This window comes from Lagopus leucura, unplaced genomic scaffold (assembly GCF_019238085.1).
Source record: "Lagopus leucura isolate 7727_CA_CO unplaced genomic scaffold, USGS_WTPT01 Super-Scaffold_100026, whole genome shotgun sequence".
NCBI classification, from domain to species: domain Eukaryota; kingdom Metazoa; phylum Chordata; class Aves; order Galliformes; family Phasianidae; genus Lagopus; species Lagopus leucura.
Window position 1 is genome coordinate 536,545 of NW_024962277.1, and position 13,744 is coordinate 550,288.

The 13,744-nt window shown below is 46.4% G+C and overlaps 1 protein-coding gene across 7 annotated transcripts in view; it reads left to right on the top strand.

The window, feature by feature from the left end:
• The window catches only part of GRIP2 (glutamate receptor interacting protein 2), a 68,551-nt gene that overhangs the window by 45,857 nt on the left and 8,950 nt on the right, over positions 1-13,744 (top strand). For all 7 annotated transcript variants that reach the window (XR_006180676.1, XM_042880271.1, XM_042880270.1 and 4 more), the window contains exons 15-20: positions 3,507-3,573; positions 4,320-4,465; positions 4,754-4,898; positions 8,543-8,682; positions 9,656-9,832; positions 11,467-11,620. Coding sequence is in view for 6 of the 7 variants with exons in the window: in XM_042880271.1 (XP_042736205.1) it covers positions 3,507-3,573; positions 4,320-4,465; positions 4,754-4,898; positions 8,543-8,682; positions 9,656-9,832; positions 11,467-11,620 (829 nt within the window). In the remaining variant the exon portion in view is untranslated. The remainder of the gene's footprint in view (positions 1-3,506; positions 3,574-4,319; positions 4,466-4,753; positions 4,899-8,542; positions 8,683-9,655; positions 9,833-11,466; positions 11,621-13,744) is intronic.

Here is a 13,744-nt window from a genome sequence, read left to right on the forward strand (position 1 = left end):
AGCCGTGTTTTCTTGTGCGTTCAACACCTGACCTCTTAAAATTAGTTATCCACTTGCTGTTAGCCTCTGGAAAATGGTCGTTGATTCCACGAAAGATAGCTTTTCTGTTTTCCTTCTTTTGTCTGCTCGTTCACCCCCTCCAAAGGCCAAATGTGAAATTCACTGTAGGGCATGGGGGTGTTGGGGCTGCTTAAACGGGCACTGAAATTACCTGTCGTGTCAGCTGTACATTAATGCTTTATATAGCATGTTTATCAAATTACCTTTATATATCTCTACAAATCAATTCCTGTGCCCTTGCTGGGAAGTACTGCAGATAAGGAATAAGCACTGTTATCTGCTTGTGGATGATAAAACCGGAATTTGGATAGGCAGATAACTTTAAGTCTCTTAAGCGGTGTAATCACTGTCCTGGTGAGAAGATGGAATCTGTGAGCTGACCCAGTCCAGCTCTACTGACACTGGATTAGCCTGGGACTTGCCTGGCAGTGTGTCCATGAGCAGCACTGTGTCCCCACAGCCTTGCCGACATCACAACCACAGATTTGCAACTGATTCACTGCGATGCTTATACCAAAGTGAGGTATTCTGTTCAGGCTTTGCTACCTGAAGGGTTTGAAAGGATATAGATCTGTGGTGGTGTAAGCGTCCTGCTGGTGGCACTGATAATTTACCCAGCTGCTAAAACTAATGAAGGGTAGAGGAAAAAGTTGGGTCCTGGGGACTAGATTGTCACTGCTGCTTTTTGTAATCAATTTTGATTTGCTTTTATTCCTTTTCTCATTCCTTAGCTATTCTGAGATTATTGGGTTTCAGATTTTGTTTGTTTTTCCCCTTTATAAGAGTTTGCTTTCTTAAATGTATTTCTTGGCGTTATTACAATTTCTTTAATTACATGTTGGCAGAGTGCTGCCTCAGCTTGATCAATAACGAAGGGCATTTATAACCGGTTGAAGCGCTGATGCGTGTGAGATATGTGCTTGTGCTCCTTGGAGGGGAATAATTTACCAATGCAAGTCATTATGCATTCTATTAAAAACACAGAACGGACATGTGTTTCTGGCCTTGTCATCCATCAGAGAGTAAATGCCGAGCGAGCCAGAATCCCAGCAGAGGTGGCGAGAGACTGAAAGCAATTTATAAAAAGTAAATAACAGTATTGATCAGTTCACCTTTTTATCACTGCCCTGTCAGCACCGCCAGGCAGTGTTTCATGGTGAGTTTCTCCCCCACCCCACGTTTCTGCCTTCACCAACTGTTGATTTATGGAGCTTTCTCTGGGTCACTGGGGGGGATTTCAACTATCTTCTGTACTGGCAAACCCACCAAAACCACAAATCTGTCCGAAAAAGAGCTTACTTGCACCCCAAGTGGTTTGTCCTGGCAGGTGGGGGCTACAACCAGACCTCCTGAGGAGATGGTGCTAGTATCTACAGGACAGCTTCTGTCTCTGTTGTGATGTCTCTCTTTCCCCTCTTTCCTTGGCTGCCATCTCCCCTTTTGGATGGGAAAACAAGGCCTGGAGGCAAGGCTGGATGTTCATGGGGAAGGGCATTGGGATGCCAAAGGGGAATGAATGGAGTTAGTAACTACTGTATTTAAATTGAACAGGGAGTGACTGTTCAGTGCTTTGAGATTTCTCTCTCTTTGAATCCTATGCCTCTAGAGAGAATGGTTGTTCATTAAGTCCCTTTAACTTACCCGTCAGTCTCATGGGTGCTGACTAATAGTGATGGCTTTGTAAAGCCTTCCAATATCATACCCAGTGACTGAATGGTTATTTAAAACAGAGGACTATCGTGTGTTCACAGTTTGGATAGTCTGATGGTAGGGAGAGGGGTACGCCATTGTGCTTTCTCCTTCTCCATTTAGCAGGTCTGAAGGAAGCCTGTTTGGCTGTGTCAGGTGTAGGGGTGGCTGTCCCCAGCCTCTCTGCCAGCACTGTGGTTCTCTCTAACCCTCTTCTGTCACACAGCCTCTGCTTTGAATCTAATAAACAAACCTCACGGTGAAAAGCACTTCTGGAAACCTGGATCGTTTTGACAGAACCAGGCTAGGCCGCGATTAAGCACGCAGCGCCGCGTGCCGGGCTCAGCACCTGCGAGCTGCTGAGTCTCCATCACTGCCACTCCTACCACTGCCTGGGCACCTCTCCCAGCCCCAAAGACACATCCTGTGTTGAAAAAGAGAACAGCAGTAGTGATAACAGCATGTTTCTGTGCACTGTTTGCCCATGGCAAGCGACCTTCTCAGGCAGAGTGGGTCTTTCTGTGTTGATTTTTAGCCATGTCAGCCTTTGCACCTCTTGACGTACATTGGTGAATGGGTTGGCTGGGCCGTGCACTGAATACGGATTGAATACAGCTGTGAGCTCTTGGTGAACCTCCACAATCCATCCATTCCTCTTTGATCCACAGCTGCAAGCTGCGTGTGGGTTTCTAGATCGGAACTGCCTGTGAGCTGGTAAGGTATGGGGAGAATAATTCCTCCAGGTGCCTCATCATTCAGCAGTCTCATTGCCATGGCTATTATGAAATCAGTCACGGTCTGCTCTGACCCAACTTCTACACTCAGCTGTGTTGCAGCTGAGATTGGCAGTCATTTCACACTGTTTGGTGCAGAAGGTTTGGTTACACATGGGAGAGGGTATCCTTAAAGGTGATGGGCATAGCACGTATGTTTTTATATCTTACAAATGAATACAAATAGAAAAATCCAGAGCAGAGATGTTGGCAAGTAAAAGCGCTTATTCCTTTATGTCTGACTTTCTGGGGCACCCTCTCGCTCCTGCTCAGGCAGGTGTATCTCTGTGATTGATGCCACATACCTTGCAGATATTTTAATCTCTGACCTGCACCCGATACATTCAGATGCTTTGAGGTTTCTTCCTTCCCATGCAGTTTTTGCTGAGAAGCTCCGTCAGCCTTAAACGAGGTGGTGCAGTTCCCATAGCAAGGCTGGAGGGAGGGACAGAGGGTGTGAACTATGCTCTTGGTGTATGTTTGTTATATGGATAGCAGGGGGGTCAGGAGGGAGTCAAGTCATAAATCCCTCTTGGGCTTCTCAAGAGAGCAGCAGGTCCTGCAGGCAAATTGGAAAATGCAAATGCTCCCAGAGATGCATGCTTGCATCTCTCATGGGCTGAAAATGTTCACAGTCTGGTGGGGGGACAGGAGGATTGGAATCCCCTCCTCCGCCTGAGAGCAGTCTGGAGTTATCTGGTTGTATGACAGAGTGGTCTGGGTAGCTGAACCCCATGGAAAACATATATTTTTTTTTTCTGGATTGTTTTTCACCTAGAGAATTTCCTGTCCTCTTTTACTTCAACATCAGGGGAGGGCAATCAACAAGAATTTGCAGGGATTTACTTCTTTTTTTCTCCTGGTTGTGGCTTCCTGAAAGTCAAGTGTGAAGCACCATTCTGTTAGAGGACGTTTCCTTTCCTCCCAACTTCTTCTCCCATCTTAGATGGCAGGCTAAGTTTTGCTCCTGTTTGTCTCTTGCAGCTGCGAGCAGAAAGCCTGGGGAGCCTTTGATCATCTCCGACATCAAGAAGGGGAGTGTAGCACATAGGTGAGTGCACAATTTCCCACCTGCCAAACCTATGGCAAAAGTCAGATTCCCATGTGATATAGCACTGAGGTATGGATTTTGCCATTATCCAAGCATATGCTAACCCTAGAAGCCTCTCTTTGACCACAGTAGGGTTTGGAATGAAAAGTTAAGCTAATAGAGAGGATGGTGGGGGCACTGATTCAGAAGTCTGCTGAAATTGGATGTTTAACATCTATGAGCATGTGCCATGCCTCAGGTAGTTTGCTGTGTTTCAGCTGCTGCCTGGATGAATTGAGCGAGTGAATTGTGGGCACTGGTGGAGATCTGTGCCAATAACTCAGCCTTTTTTGGCTGTTCCTCTGATTCCAACACCTCCTAGCAAGGCTTTCAGGGGAATTTAGTACTCATGAAGGGCTGGTTTTTAAGTGAACTCACTTGTGTGATCATTAACTGACAGATATTCTGCCTTTTCTGAAAACTCACATTTTTGAGTGCTGTAGGCTACCCAGACTATATATCCATGGAGGTGAGAGTATTAAGCTGATGTGCCTGTCTTGTTCTGTGCTGATACATGCTCTATGTGAACTTCCTCTCTGTACATTATAATTGCCTCAGACCCTGCTTGTACTTGTTTACCAGAAAAGACCAAAGAGAGGGGGGAAAAAAAAAGCTAATATTGTCATCACTACTGCAGAACTGAATGCATTGCAGGATCTGAAAGGCAAATACAAATGCATTTCAGTTTTCTTTTCCTTTCCACATAGAACTGGCACCTTGGAGCCGGGAGACAAGCTGTTAGCCATTGATAACATCCGACTCGACAATTGCTCAATGGAGGATGCTGTGCAGATTTTAAGGCAATGTGAAGACCTGGTCAAATTGAAGATTAGGAAGGATGAAGATAACTCTGGTACAGAAATCCCAATGCAAACTGGTGCCTGTCCACTTTAATGACATTTCCCAGTAGGTAGTGCAGACTAACAAAGATAAGGGCTGCTGCCTCTCTGGTCTCCACTTTCCAATTGATTATAGTCTATTTTTGTTATTCTGCCCTTAAATGGAGTTTGGAAGGTTAAAATCCTGTTTGGTACGAGCACAGCTGAAGACTGAAAGCTTGTGCTTCTAAATGCTACAAGTCTTCCCTGTGACCTTTTTGATATGGCAAAATAAAAAACTGCATTGCTGTTTTCTCTTTCAGATGAGCAGGAGACAACCGGTGCCATAATCTACACGGTGGAACTGAAGCGATATGGTGGTCCCTTGGGAATAACCATCTCTGGGACGGAGGAACCCTTTGATCCCATTGTCATTTCGGGCCTGACAAAAAGAGGGCTGGCAGAAAGGTGAGGGTTTGGGGGTCAGAAGGATCAAATCGGTGTGGCAAAGGATTTTGATGTTTGCAAAGCTTTGAGTCCAGGGTGATGCTGCCCATCTGGCATTTCAGACCCATGTGCTTGACATGTAGGGTGGCCAGGACTGTGCCCTTGGGAGGCAGTGAGAGAGGTTTTAGGCAGGGTAGAATCAGATCTAGTGTTGGTTGCACACAGCAGCTGAGAGAATGTATTTATCTGCCTCTTTTCCACTCAGATGCTTCCTAGTCTGTGATCTTTTATGCCATGGCTTGCACTGGGAGAGTGCCTACCTGCCCTGAAAAGCATTGTATCCATCTAGTCAATGTTCATGTGCTGCTAAACTGCAGCTGATAGCCATGGCAGTGATGTGGCCTACGGAAACCACAGATCTTGGGGCTCTTCTGGTCCTTGCTGGTTGCATAATCTGTTCTGTAAGAAGGAATCTCACTGTAGGACTGCTCGGAGCAGCAGACATTTGTACTGCATAAAGGTAGCTGCAGATTTACCTTTAGAAGCCAGGGAGGTTGTCGCTGTGTGTGCCTGGGTCTGAATATATATGCATGTGTGGGATTTAAAGGATCAGGACACTGCTGAGAATATAAGGTGGAACTGAGTCATACGCTGTATCTTAATTACTCTGTCTGTATGGTGCTGTGACTTGTAAGAGATGACTCCAGCAGACCTGACTCATGCTTCTCATGGGGTTGCTTTCCTCTGTGCTGCAAAAAATCTCTGAACAAACAGATGTGAAATGCTGGATGTTGTGGAAGTTTGCTTTCTGTTCTGGTGTTGTAGTTCTTTCTGCTCGAAGACCAAGCTCCTTCTGAGCTGAACTATAATACAGTTTGGTGCATCTTTCTGCCTCAGGTTCCTCAAGCTCCTAGTACACGTAGTGCCGCTCATTTCCATTGCTTTCCTTTGGTACAGAATACCAAGAAATAAGTAAGGAAAAGGGATGCACTTGGTTGTTCTCTTTGGGGATTTTGTATCACTGCTCACCACCAGGATGCAGTCTTTTTTCCCTAGGGAACACTACCCATGCAGTATCTGAGGTTTGTCTACATAGCGGTGCTGTGCTGTACTGGCAGCACAAGAGAGGTTCAGAACATGAAACTCAGATGCTGCCAGGCAATGGAAGCAGTTGTGTACCTTTGTTGCTCCCAGTTCCTTTTGCAGTGCTGTGGCTGCTCTTCCTTCGAACTCAGATGCACATCGGTGACTGCTCTGCAGAGAAATGTAGCACAGGCGAGTGCTGCGGTGCTGCTGAATTTTGATCAGGAACTGGCACACAGCAAGGAATGAAAAGCCTTTTGAGGAGAGCAGCAGAGCTGTGCAGCACTATTGCAGGCTGACAAATGGTGGTGCCTGTGCCGAGGAGCAGCGTGGGGATGGAGCGGCACGGGGATTTCTCCTGGTAACCTTGGCTCCTTGCAGGGAGAGGAGTGCTGGGATGAAGCCTGTCTGCAGAAAGGTGCATAGTCTGCTGAGATGGTGCACATTTTTCTCCTGGGATTGGCAGAAAGGATTGGCTTGGCCTTCTAAAGGAAGAGGGATATTCCTAGTTTTATCGTGATTTATGCCTTTCCTGTCAACTGTGCCCAGCTCCATGCCAGAGGCTCTCTTAGCTGGGCTCTGAAGGGTGTGATGGGTTTCTGAAGGACAGGAGTTAAAGCTGTGCCTGCCTTTTTCTGGAGTACAACATGTGTTTCAGCAGCACTGGTGTGGGGTGCGCCGGATCCTGGCATCTGGTAATGGGGATGGGGCTGCATTCCTGGGGAGGCACAGGGGGATAATCTGCACTGCAGCTCTGTGCTGGGGAAGGCAGGGTGTCCTCTAGGACCTGTCACATGTCTGTCACAGCAGTGACAAGCTGTCTTAGCTGAAAAGGCTTCAGATGCAGATGACTTGGATTTTATCTTGACCTTCAGCATTTTTCTCCTTGTACGTGTCCCATCCTATAGAAACCTAGAAAGGCAGCACAGGCTGTTGGGTTGATGTCAAGTGATGGCTTCTCTGTTTCCCTTCCTTCAGTGCCTGTGGGTGACTTTGCCCTTGGCCATGGGACTTGTTTTTGTCCTATGTGGGGAAGGGACCAATACTGTTCATTTCTGGTTGAGGTTTAATAGTTCTCCAAAAGTGATTTTTCAGTAGTCACTGATATTCTGAAGGATTTCAAGAGCTTGGCAGTCTTCTCTGACGCCACCTGGTCAAACAGACATAGGAGGAGGCTGCAGGAGGGTTTTGTCCAGGAGTACTCAGCACCAGCATGTGTTCAGAAGGGGTGTGGACTCTGCCCATGCCCAAGGTAAATCCCTGCCACTTGCATGCAGTGGACAGTGGAGGGGATTGATTTACTTTTTTCCCCATCTCTATGATATTTTCTGTGTTCTCCTGCAGAGCAGTGGTGGCGTCCAGGGGCTGGCAGTGGGGAGAAGTGTTCATGAGAGATCAGCCCTGGCTCAGCGCTCTGGCAGAGGCTCAAATCAAAGGCATTGCAGCCAGGAAGGGTCGCATTAAAGTGCTAGCAGTTCAGCTTGGTTTGGTTTTGACTATGTAGGTGAAACTACAAATACTCCGTTTGCAGTGTGATCTATACTTGGAGTACTTTAGTTTTCCCCGAGGGCTTTTTTGGGCTGATTAGGATGGGACAATACGGACATCTAGTGGCTGTGCAGGACCATTTTGACAATCTCAATATCTCAGCAGCAGCAGAGCAAGCACTCCTGCCCGGTTGCTGTGTGGTTTCCTGGTTTAATTTATGTGCTGTGAAATCATACGAGCATGGAATGATTAAGATTTGAAAAGATCATCTAGTCCACCTACCATCAATATTCCCCACTAAACCACATCCAAGATGTTTTGTAGTAGATATTTTGCAGCAGCATGCCTCTGAAGTTGCATGTTAGGGGAAACACAAGGAGTTGTTTTGCCTGCTGTCTTGACAGTGTATGAGATCCCACTTCTGCAGGAGCAGCAGTCCAATTTGGACTGGATACAGCCTTGGAAAGAAGCACGTTGCCGTGGGCAAAAAGATATGACTGTCCAGATTTGCATCTCCTGGCTTGATCACGCAAGGTCTCTGATAGCTGAACATCGCAGCAGTGCTGGAGGAAAGGATTGCTGCTTTTGTGTGCCAGCATTAGGGAGCATTGGAGGGAACTTAAAAGATATCATAAACTGATTTGCAACTTGCTCAGCTCATCTATGCCCACACAATGTGTGTGCGTTAAGCTGGGTCTTTTGTTGGTTTGTTAGTTTAGCTTTGTCTTCTGTCCATCCTGTGAAACCTGCTCATCAGTTCCACCTGTAGACACTGCTCCACTGGCAATGCATGTACACCCCCACCATGACTTTAAAGAGTTTAAAATGTAGTCTGGTTTGATGTCCAGCTCCCAAGAGTCCTAGAAACTGAAGTGGGCATACGTTCATGTACCTGTATGTATGTACATACAGGCAAAAGCTGGTGTAAGCCAAATTCTCGGTAGTGTTGATGAACAGGATTATACAGCATGCCAAGAGGAAACCTAGACATGTTTAAAGTGTTGTGAGTTAATTTGCTATTGCTTGAAGCAGCAGCTTAATGGCCTGAGGAGGATTGCCTCTATGAAGTCCCTAACAGCACCTCTCCTCTCCAGAACCGGAGCCATCCACATCGGTGACCGAATACTTGCAATCAATAATGTGAGCCTCAAGGGCAAGCCACTGAGTGAAGCAATCCACCTGCTGCAGATGGCAGGGGAGACAGTAACGCTGAAGATCAAGAAACAGATGGAGAGTGAGTTGGGGGAGCCTGCTTTGGGGTGGGAGTCTGCAAGAGACCCTACACACAGAAGGGTCTTTTCAAGAAACCCCATCTCATTCCCTGAAGCCAGGTGTCTCGATGCTTGCTATGAAATACTCTTTTTTCCACTTCTGACACTTAGAACTGTCACAGTCACTTGCTGAATTAATTGACAGGCAAGTGCCAGTTGGAGACTCGTTAATCGTTCTGAGAATTGAAGCAGGTGTAATTGAAATTTCAAGGTAATTGCCAGTTAATCATGATGAGCAATCTTCTGAATGGTTGGAAAATAGGGACTTTTAGAATAGTGGTAAAATAATCTGTCCTCATTGACAAATGCAGGCTATCAGTGAGCATTTTTATCCCAGCTAAGTTGTATGAGTTGGAGATCCAGGGTGTGGATAGCTGACAGGATATTTAATCAATGAGGACTTTATAATGTTCAGTACAAGAATGCTTGTGCTGAGAAACCATTCCCCGTACAGCTTTTACCTGGAAGGGAACTTGGTCTAGTGATAATAAGGGCCTGTTATTACTAAAATAATGAAAGGGAAGAGCTTCATCATCGCCATTCAGCTTTCCATTTTCTCATCAGTAATCAGAGGAAAATTCAGTCTCAAAGTACAAGGCCCAGGAATTCCACTGTTATCTTGAGATTGTGTGGGAGGCTCTTTGGATGGTGATCAGCCCTGAATTGGTACAAAATTGTTCAGTCTTTGATGAGGGGTTAAAAATTCAGCTCCATAGTTTGGTACCAAGTTGTGTTGTTGTGGAAATCTCACTGAAACTTTGAAAAATGGAAACTGCTTTGAATAGAAAGTTTGGCACAGGCCTTTCTCAGTTACCTTTGAAGAGCTGAAGAGGTTCTTCAAGAGCCTTGGAGTACCTGAGCTTGCTCCCACAGCAACATAAGGCTTTCCCTGAGTCTTGTTCTTGTGCCTTCTAAAGTGTCTTATTCTGGTTTCAGAATCCTATCCCAAGAAGTCTGGGAGTATAAATGAAGCGAGTGACCCCGAAGACGAACTGACGGACTCCCAGAAAACAAGCAAGCTGTCTGAGATGTACTCTACCACTATTCCTAGTGTAGACAGTGCTATGGAGTCCTGGGATGGCTCCGGCATTGATGCTGGGTATGGAAGCCAAGGTAAGATGACTTTTCTCACGGGTCTGTGGGCCAAGGCAAAGACAGATAGAGCTTCCAAGTCTGCCTGGAGACTGAATGTAAGCCAAAGGCTGTGGTCTGACTGTGCTAGCACAGCTTCTCCCTTTCAGCAAGGAACAAAATGTATTTTAAAATGCATTCATGTGGTACTCTGAGTTGATACATCCATTTTAGGTTTTTATTGGCATTGTTTCTTCTGGCTTACATAGATAGCATCATACCATTCACAGCAGTTTCAAAGCCATTGAAACATTTTACAATTCACATAATCAGATAAGTATTCACTGTCCATATGTCTTACAAAGTATTTGGCCTGTAGCTCACTTTTAGTTCCCCAGAGAGGCCATGTAGATTGTATTAATCCTCTACAGGATGTCTTAAAATCCACAAGAATGTCTTGTGACTAGAAGCACTCACTTAATAAAATAATTAAGGTAATACTATGAGACAGCATCTCTGACTCCCCGGTGAGTGATCGGATGTCTTGGAAGCCAGATCTATTCAGCTGTGGTTTCTGGCAGACATATGCAATTGGGATGGAGGATGCTCCATCATGGGAATAAATTTTCACTTGGAGGAATGCGCTAGAGAACAATCCAGTTCAGATTTAGTGATGTAAGCTAGTATTAGCCTGTGTTGAAGGAAAACAAACCCTAAAGCACCTCCGCAAAACGCTGCTCAGGTTGAGCAGGGAGTTGTGCTGGGCTTGGCAGGAACGTGCCACCAGGTGGCTCTGAATTCCAGGGATCCAGGCCTTGTCTCCTTAAGGAGGAGGTGAAAGTGCTGGCACCCAAGGGCCACCTCTGTGCATACATCTCCGTGCCCAGTCTGCTGCAGGGTCCTGCACCCAGGGACCTTGTTCCTGTGCTATAGCAAGCAGCAAATGCTCCTGCCTGGTATAAAACTTGGCGAACACTTTGCTCTCTCCAGAGAAGTTTAACCTTTAAAAACACACAGAGGAAACTCTCAGCTAAATGAAATAACAGGCTTTGGCATTTTGAAAGGAAGTTCTGGCAATGTCTTTGGGTATTTCCATGCTCTTAGCCATGCGGGAGGTCAAGTCTCCCTTAATTATGTGTTTCTCTGTTACCTCTTCCTGTTCGCTTGGCACAGGGACGATGGAAGTGAACGATGTTTCTTGGAAAGGCTGTGGGGATTTCTCTGAAGCGTTCAGTGGGCAGGAGGAGGTGGACAGGGGACTTGGGAGATTTATTTCCATGGCAGCTGGCACCGACATTGCTGAGGAATGCTCTGTTTTGAAGGGTTTCTGTCCAGACAGCTCCTCGTGAGACCTGGAGATCTTGTGATTTGGTAGGGTTGGTTTTACATCTCTGGAACAAGACATCCCACAGTATGGGAAAGTCCCTGGGGGCAAACTTAGCTAAACTTGTCCAGTTTCTTCTTAATGGACCCATTTGATCCTGAGAAGTTGCTTTGGTTAGAGTAAGAAGATATGGGAAGAATATGTCCTTTTGAAAGACTGAAATGAAAGCAGTATGTAACCTAAATTGCTTCAAGTTTGCGGTTTGGGGATGGAAGCTCTCTTGGCATTTACTCCTTTTGGGTTTTCTAACCAGATGTTACCCCTTTTTTCCCCTGCCTCTTGCCTTGCCTAGGTACGTACATACCTCAGGCTGCAGGCATTGCCCTTCATCCACATGAATGGAGACACAGCAGGCAAAAGAGCAGCACCCCTCCTGCGGACCCCAGGAAAAGCTACCCCTTCATGGATGGGAGCTTCAGTGAAGATGACTGGGACAAGCCCAGCAGGTGCGGAGGGGTGGGAGGAGGTAGGGAGGCCCTTCTGCAGATGTGGGGATGAGAGGGCACTGATTGTGATGGAGTGGGTTAGCCAGAGGTCAGCAGTGCCCCATCGTGGCATCAGGCATCTGTGGGGTGGGTGTGGAGTAGTGATCTGCTCTGTCAAACAACCTCCACAGAGATGCTCTGTGGCATCTCTGCCATGGGCTGGTGACACATGTCTGGAATTAGGACAGTCTCAGCTGCAAGGACCACAGGTTCTTAGCACATCTCATACCAGAGGCTGCAGTACTTTCTTAGCTCAGGTGTTACAAATGGGCACAGCCAGGGCTGTTCCCTCTTGTGTTGGCGAGAGACTTTTGAATGAGGATGCAGCTTCTCAACACAAGCTTTTTTGATGCCACAAAGCCAAAAAGGCCAAAAAAAGCTCTTGGAGGACTAGTGTGAGGTAGTATATCTGAGATAAAATGTCCTAAAGGTGTGGCTAGATGTCTCTCTCCACCACACTTTGGCCCTTCCAACACACAGACAAAACCACGCTGCATGAACATAGCCGAGTTAATCCCCCCAGCTCAGCCAGAGTGGAAGAAAAATCCCACAACAACTCCCAGGCACACAGAGCAGATGGCAGGTGCTGCCTCTTTTGGGGTGAAAATCCTGCTGAATCTGCCCCAGCCCCTCTCTGAATCATGCACAGCAGAAAAGCCCCGTTGCCCCGTAACTTAACCCTCCCCTTCACATCCTTCAGAGTCCCCATAGTTGTGTGTGTCGTGTTGTTGCTGTCAGTTCTTTTCTTTTGTAATTATTTTCCCTTAATTTTTGTTTGTCCAGACAAAACCCTTAGAACATCTCATGGCCATTTCCACCTATTTAAAGATGATCAAGCTGGCAGGAAGGCTGGCAGTGGCTGAGACTTTGTTCTTGTTTTGCCTCTCAGCGAGAGCCGGCTCACAGAGGTCGCTGCTCTCTCGTGGCCTTCCCGGCGAGGCCACTGGCAGCTGAAGTTAGCAAATCTGAGCCCTCGAAACCCTGTGTGTCCCTAAAGAGGGCTCTGAGCCCTGATGTCAAAGTGCAAGTGAAACAGTTCGTGCTGCCGAGCCCTTTTCGTAAGGGAGAAAAACAAAACCTCTCTAACCCTGGCTGCCCTTAGCCTGGAAAAACCTGCTGACCCAGTGGTGTGAGGGCTGATTCATCCAAGTCCTGGGTGTTTGTTGTATCTGAGAGGCAAGAAATCCGTAACTGGAAGGGACTTTTGCCTCTTAGGAAACCTGGAGCAGAGGAAGGAAATGAGTAAGGGAAAAGAATTGAAAACTCCTTCTCTGGGGGGAATTTTGGTTTGTTTTTATGAAGTCTTGCTGGGTGTTTTTTTGACCTCTCTGCCTGGTGTTAAAAGCTGCTGCTTTAAAAGAGGTAGGGGGTGAATTTAAAATAATTTGGATTAAGCCATGTCAGATACCGCTCTGCAGGCAGGCCACGATCCCACAAGGACCAAAAGTGTGCATGTTCGAGGTTATGCCTGCTACAGGCTCTCCTTTAAACCAACGGATGAAAAGCAAAGCACATGTTAAAGACTTTGCTATTAATACAGATCTGGAAAAGGTGTGCTATTGATAGCCCAAAGAGTTATTACGTATAACTGAAGCCAACCTCTCTTTGATTTGTACTCAGGTACAATGTTTTGGCTTTGCTAAGTGGCTCTGGTGGAGAAGTGTCCCTTCCTACCTGTGTCACTGATGACCACTGAGCCGTGCAGGCTGCTGCCAGATGTTGCACAGGTGGATCTTTGTGCAGCTCCTAAATGGATGCATGGAAGATGCATTAAGGCTGCTTTAATGTTACCCTCCTCCCATGACACATAGTGAGCATATTGTGACCTTGTTGTAGCACCACTGAAAGTTGCCTTCAAGAGGCTTCTGTTAAAATGAGTGCTGATGATGTTATTCACATTACCATGTTTGCACAGACTAGAGAGAGGTTGTCAATACTCTCTTTCTCTGTAGCCAGAGAACTGGAGAGAGTCTGTACACAATGTAAACGACATACTGTAAATGGAGCACAGAGAGACTTCTTGAATATAAAAACTTACTTCCTTGGCCATCCGAAAGCAAAATGCAACTTGGTTTGTATGGGTTA